The following is a 6,896-nucleotide window of genomic DNA, read 5'->3' on the forward strand; positions in this document are numbered from 1 at the left end:
GAAGATCAGGATGAGCTCATTGCATAGCTGTCTTTGTCCATTTAGGACATGTTCTGGTAAAGCCCTGTCAGTGCCAGGGCAAACAGCCTCAGCTTTCTCGAGCAAAGGAGAAGGCACGAAGCCTCATTTCATGGCTCACTCACAGGATGAAATTTATCATTTCATCTTTGAGCCAAAAGTTGTTGCATACACTTTAAAAAAATGTTTTTCTCGTTTTGCCAACATCACTTTATTTTCCCCCTTAAGCAGGGCTTCCAGCCAGCTGTCCTGGTTTTCCAGCCATTGGTTTATGGTCATGATATCCCTGTATCTGCTGCTGCTGCTCGTAGTGAGTGCCATCAACTCCTCAGCTTTCCAGCACTTTTGGAATCGCGCAAAAAGATAATCTTTCTGGGCCTGGTGTGGGGACCACCTCCACCATGTGCCTTGTGACAACTTGTTCTGTGCCTTCGTGCCCCATGTCTAGCCAGGTTGATCCTGGGGGCCAGCTGGGGACCACAGGACAATTTTCATGTGCCATAAATGTATAGATTACCTTTGATGAGGCTCCTAGCCACACTCCAGCCAGCAGGGACCACTGGTCCTTCACTGATAGGTTTTGGGGAGCCCTTCTGTCTACTCCTGCTGAACAGTCCTAGGGAGTTGGCTTTTCCATCAGGGCCAAAGGAAAAAGTCCTGCTGCATTTAAAAATAAAGTGTCCAAGCTGTCAGTGGTATGTTTACAATCGTTCCTGGCGGACGTTGGCCCTTTCTCTAATGCCTTCTGGAAGGCGGAAAATGTGTAGTGGGAACGATAAATCATTAGGCGGTTGCCTTGTTTTGACTTGAAACACTCAAGAGGAACAGTCATGTTTCTCATAAAAATCGGTGGGATCGGTTTTTGAATTCCATCCGCCTTTGTGAGTACAAAACATTTTCAGTTTTCTCAAATCAACAAACAGCGTTCTGCTACAGCTGTGACCCCCATTCCCGACCATGGATGAGAAAGGAAGGAGTCAGAGATCGGAACAGAAAATACAAACCCAACAGTGAGCAACTCAAGTCGCCTTTTTCTAAAAATTACCAACTGCTGATTATAGCTGCAGGCCCGCCTCCTGATCTTGTTCTCACGAAGCTGCCTTGATTGTGACCTGCCAGCCACAAGTGCCACGCTGTAGGCCCTCTGTCACTGCCGGCTTTCAAGACTGGCCTGCCTTAGTGCGTCAGACGTGCGTGGACTGAGTCTCCCTCAGAGGGGTCACCGGTCCTTGGGACTCAGCCTGGGCTGCCCAGAGAGCCTCGGTTCCGCTTGCTGTATTCTTTGCCCCTCCTTCCTGTCCTCTTGCAGCCATAATGGAGCCCTGTATTATTTGGGAGGGGGAGGAGGAGAGGGAGGGAGAATGGGAGATTTCTGTAATGAAGGAGGAAAGTCATTTTTCTATAATTTGTGAAGTTGTGAAAAAGCCACTGTTGTGGTTTTTACATTGACTATTGGGACATTTCAAAAATAATAAAGGTATTTTCCTAATAACCAGCTCACCTTTATGATTGCTTTCAGCCCAGCCTAAGTCCGCCATGATGCCCTTTGCTAAAAATCTTACCCTCTTTTTCCTTCCTTGTTTGAGGTGGCTGTTTGCTGGAAAGCATATATCAGGATATCTGGTAGGTGTCAGATTTCTAGTCATTGCTATCCCAGATATGAGCACCTACTCTGGGCCAGGCACTAGAGATAGGGAAGGACCAAGATCAAAAAAGCCTCTGTCCTCATTGAGCTGATAGTCTGGCAAGGTGGGTCATTCTCAGCACTGGGGTTGACATTATATGGCATTGTTATAAAGGATTTTTGGAAAATACTTGGCAAAATGTCTTAACGTGGCTTGGAAGTGTGGAAGTGACTCGTGTGGCCCTGCAATGTGCCTTCTGTTGTCTTTAATCCTCACAACAGATTAAAAAATTGTAGTCCCAGAGAGTTTAAATAGTTTGCCCAAGGTTATTTAGCTAGGAAGTAGCAGAGCTGGGGTTGGACTTGGCAGATAGGTTTCAGTGTTGGTCTCATAACCACCATGCTCTGCAGCCTCCGCACCCTCACCCCCCAGGTCCCAGAAAAGGCGATGTTCAACTGAAACCTGAAAGAGCCATCAGTGTTAGGCTAAGAGGTGGAGGAAGAGTATTTCAGGCAGTAGGAACAGCATATACAAAGACGTAGAGTTCTCGATGGAGAAGCTAAAAGCAGGAGGATTGTAGGAAGAGGCTGTGGTGAGAAACGGGGCTGGTGAGATGGGCAGGGGCCAGATCATAAAAGAGCTTACAAGTTGTGAGCTGGAGAAGCCATTAGAAGGTTTTAAGCAGAGCTTTTAAGTGAAAGATCAGATTTGGTTTTGAGAAAGTCACTCTGGCTGGTGGTTGGAAAATGGATTTAGGATTATTTTTAGGATTGAAAGAACTGACACTTAGTATTATAATAGTGCCCAGCACAGAGTAAAAAGCTGGTATGTTTAAGCTGCTATTATTATTATTAGTAGTAGTAGTATTTTCTTCATTATCATCACCACTATCATCATCATTATTTATTTTTAATGGCCCAGCAGAGGAGATGAGTGTGCAAAGAGACAGCAGGAATATCCAGGGAAATGGGAGGAAACCAAGACCACAGTGTGGTAGAAGCCAAAAGGAGGGCTTGACGAGTAGTGTCGAATACTGCTGCATAGTCAAGATTAGACCTGAGAAGTATCTATTGGATTTACTGAGTGGGGGATTGCTGGTGAACTTGGCGGGAGTTCAGTGTAGGGGATGGGGACAGAGTTCTGCCACACAAATGTGACATGTTGTGTAGGTTTCCAGGGAGTCTCAGGCAATGTTTATTTAAACCTAGTACTTTGTGCCTAAGGTTACCCCACCACCACCCCAAAAAACAAAAAAGAGGCAATGTAGTATCTGATGTGACTATGAAACTGGCCCTGAGCTTGTGGGGATGTGAGGGTGAGTGAAGAATGGTCTTCCCCTCCAGGAGCTCCTAGAGTGGTGAGGGCAATTGGATGGGTACACTTTGATGTGGGAAGGAAATCCCTGGAATCTAGAAGATTGGAGTGGGCAGGAAAGAAGACTAGAGCAGGACCACAGATGACTTTCATGGGTCCTGAGAATGTTTGCCTTCATGGGTCCCGAGAATGTTTGCCTTCATGGGTCCCTTCCTCAAAAACATGCAAACAAAACCTTAACATTTTATATATATATTATATATACATAATTTTTTATAATATATATATTATATATATATATATATAATTTCTTTTTGTATCTTTCCGAAGTTAGAAGGGGGGAGGTAGTCAGACTCCCACATGCACCTGACCGGAATCCTACCCGGCATGCCCACCAGAGGGCGATGAATGGCCCCTCTGCGGCGTTGCTCCATTGTGGCCAGAGCCATTCTAGCACCCGAGGCAGAGGCCATAGAGCCATCCTCAGCGTCCAGGCCAACTTTTGTTCCAATGGAGCCTTGGCTGCAGGAGCAGAAGGGAGAGATAGAGAGGAAGGAGAGGGGGAAGGGTGGAGAAGCAGATGGGCGCTTCTCTTGTGTGCCCTGGCCGGGAATCGAACCCGGGACTCCAGCTCGCCAGGCCGACGCTCTACCGCTGAGCCAACCGGCCAGGGCCACATTATATTTTATGACTACATAGATAGAAAGATGAATATGTTGCTACCAAAATGTTCTCTTCCACTTAGAAGTTCATTTTCCCACCCTTTTGATTGTGAAAGAAATTAAGACATTTTTATAATGTGAGTCTTAGGCACTGTGCCTACAATGCCTAATGGATGAGTCAGTCCTAAACTTAGGATAATGGGGGATAGTATGAGATCTCTGGATACCTGGGAATGGAGAGGTAGGAAAGAGACAAACCCAGTTCTGTTTAGCGCTGACTGTATATCAAGGTGGATCCCACAGGCCACCCAGCTCCAGGAAAAGGCACATTTGGGTATTAGGAGTCCAGAAGGCTCATGCTGCAGACACTTTTTCATGGAGAAGGAAAAAGCATTGTCCTTGCTGACAAGCCCCCACTGGGCCAAGAGCTTCACCAGGCAGCTGATGGCAGAGACCAGATGGCCATTCAGTTGGAACCACCTCACATTGGAGCTCCAGCTGCCTTGGTCTTGTGTAAACAACCCCATCAGACTCAAGTCACTGCCAGGGAGGACAGCTTTGGGAAGGGTGGCAAGTGAATCTCCCACAGGTGAGGTACCTGCTTCTGGGAAATGCTAAGAATCCTAAGAGCTGTCACTTTCTGTCACAAAGGGAAGGGGTGGAAACTGTGGGCTTTTGGATAAGTGTCCGTGTGTATGTGAGAGAGACATGGAGTAGGGATGTGGTTCACTGTTGTTTCTTATTAATTCATTTCATTAAACACTGATTGCCTACCCACCACAAGTGGATGGGGAGTTTGTGATTTATAGAGCCCAATTCGGATATTTTTCTTTAGAACATGGCCCCATGCATCTGAGCCCATTCCTGCTGCTAAACCCAGGAGGTTTGTGTTGGCTTGGAATCAGCACTCACCCTCCCTGTTGCCATGGTGATTCTTGGGTGGGGGGTGTAGGACTGGATTCAGTTCCTCACATAGACAAAATCCCAGGACCATGCCCCTCCCTATGTCCCCTCTACAGCCCCCACCCGTCTCCCTTCTTCCCTCATCTCCACCCTGCCCCACCTCCTGAGTTTTCCATCTCTTGGCCTTTGTTTGTTTTTGCTTTTGTCATTCTTTTTTCTCTGGATGGGTTTCTGTTTGTTTCCGAACTGTCTGGAGCTCTGCACCATGGAGACAGTGTCCCGGGCTGCCCCTTGCCCTGATCTGGTTAGAATAAGCCCCTCTCCTTTGCATGCCTCTCTAACCTGATGTTAGGAACATCCCAAACAACTCACGACATTCTGAGTCAAGATCATTTCTATCAACCACTCACTTCTGGCACTTTTGTCCACCTGGAATGGGTTGTTAGAAAATTTCCGGTGTTCTACTGCAGTGTCCATATCGTGCAGCATTTATTTATTTATTTATTTATTTATTTTAATTTTTCTGAGGTTGGAAACGGGGAGGCAGTCAGACAGACTCCCGCATGCGCCTGACCGGGATCCACCCGGCATGCCCACCAGGGGGCGATGCTCTGCCCATCTGGGGCGTCTCTCTGCCGCAATCAGCCATTCTAGCGCCTGAGGCAGAGGCCACAGAGCCATCCTCAGCGTTTGCTCCAACGGAGCCTTGGCTGCGGGAGGGGAAGAGAGAGACAGAGAGGAAGGAGAGGGGGAGGGGTGGAGAAGCAGATGGGCGCTTCTCCTGTGTGCCCTGGCCTGGAATCAAACCTGGGACTCCCGCACGCCAGGCCGATGCTCTACCACTGAGCCAACCGGCCAGGGCTGGCATTTATTGAATACTACATTGTACTAACCTAGTGGGCTAGGCTTTGCTTGGGGATGTTTCCTGCATTAAAATCTGACTGCAAGTGGCCGAAGGGCAGTGACCAGGTTGTCTCTGTCTAACCAAATATCTAAGATATGGTAGATACTCAAGAAAAGTTTGTTGGGTGAATAAAAGTTTTTGAAAGGATGCAAAAACGTCCCTGCCTTAGTAGAAGGTAAGGATTGAACATCAGCAAAGGGAATTGAATATAGACTTGAGAAAATGCGTCGGCAAGGTGGTGTGGGTGGGTGAAGATTTGAGGAAGGTAGTAGGCGTCTGTTGCTTGATTCAGGGAGTCCCACTTGCTTTGAGTCAGCAGAAGTATCTTTGGGAGTAGTGGAGTTGGGCAGGACCAAGCCTTTGTTTCACTGAACAGGCTCAGACTTGAAATGCAAATGATCCTGAGAGAGGTTAGGCTATTGATTTCATCCTTAGACACATGTGTCAATGACTGAGGATAGCCTTTCCTAAGAACAGGTTTTAGTAATGAGTTAGGAGGGGGGGTGAGAGAGAAAGAAACTATTGGAGATTCAAGGCTGAGAGGAGCTTTCACCTTGCAAGGGGGCAGGGGGAGAACAGGAAGGCTGGGGCCACCGGAGTCAAACTCTCAATACCCGGACATGCAGAAGAAGCCCCCTTCCCAGGCTAAGGCTGTTAGCTCGGCCATGTCCCAAAACAGGGGGCATCTAGGATGCTGGAAGTGGGACCATCAGAAGTCTCCTCTGAGGCCCACACTGTTAAGAGATCTGGGCTCAGTTCCAGGTACCTTTGTTGCCCTGTCACATGCAGACCCAGCAGATGAGCTCAGAGGCACACATGGCACTGAATGTGGGGCGGGGAGAGGCGGTCCTCCCCGCACCCCTGCTGCCTGCTCAGAGCACGGGTATCAGCCTGCTCTGATTAAGTTGACTTCTTCGAGACCTTACTTCCAGGAGCTGCTAGCAGCCAAATCCCCCTGATTGTCTGGGATGTTCCCGACATCAGAGAATAAACAGTCTCCCCTGTCCAGCCAGCTGTGACGAGCAGCATTCCTGTCGCCCCACCCAGCTGGGTGGGGCTGCAGCCCTGTGTCCACCTCCAGCAGAGGCCTGGGGGACGCGGGGAGTGGGTGGAAGGGAGAGGAGTGGTCGTTGTCTGTCTGCAGACTGCAGAGGACATTCCTTCCCCTGAGTCCCCATTCCGCCCCAGTGCCAGGCCTCTCAGCTTCAAGCTGCTCCCGACACAAGCTCTGTAATAATGACTCTGTGACTTAAGAGGAGGCCCACACTAGGACACTGTCCCTGGGGGGTCAAGCCCCTTCACCCTGGCCCAGGGACTGTCTGGGGAACTGGAGATTCCTACAACATTCTAGCTAGATCTGAAGGGATCGTACCCAAATGGCTCATTTCATAGACGTGGGTGCCCCAGGTCAGCAGCAGAAGCAGGAACAGACCCCAGGCCTTCCACTACTGTCTGCTGCCTTGGGATGCT

At 48.8% G+C, this 6,896-nt stretch overlaps 1 protein-coding gene across 3 annotated transcripts in view; it reads left to right on the plus strand.

The window, feature by feature from the left end:
* Window positions 1-5,216, plus strand: part of PARP16 (poly(ADP-ribose) polymerase family member 16) — a 31,506-nt gene extending 26,290 nt beyond the window's left edge. For 2 of the 3 annotated variants that reach the window (XM_066388491.1, XM_066388493.1), the window contains one exon: window positions 247-5,216. In XM_066388491.1, the coding sequence (XP_066244588.1) occupies window positions 247-385 (139 nt within the window). In that variant the 3' untranslated portion in view covers window positions 386-5,216. The remainder of the gene's footprint in view (window positions 1-246) is intronic. The other variant, XM_066388492.1, reaches the window with a different exon arrangement.
* The last annotated feature ends 1,680 nt before the right edge of the window (window positions 5,217-6,896 follow it).

The sequence above is a fragment of the Saccopteryx leptura genome, chromosome 6, assembly GCF_036850995.1.
Source record: "Saccopteryx leptura isolate mSacLep1 chromosome 6, mSacLep1_pri_phased_curated, whole genome shotgun sequence".
Lineage (NCBI taxonomy): Eukaryota > Metazoa > Chordata > Mammalia > Chiroptera > Emballonuridae > Saccopteryx > Saccopteryx leptura.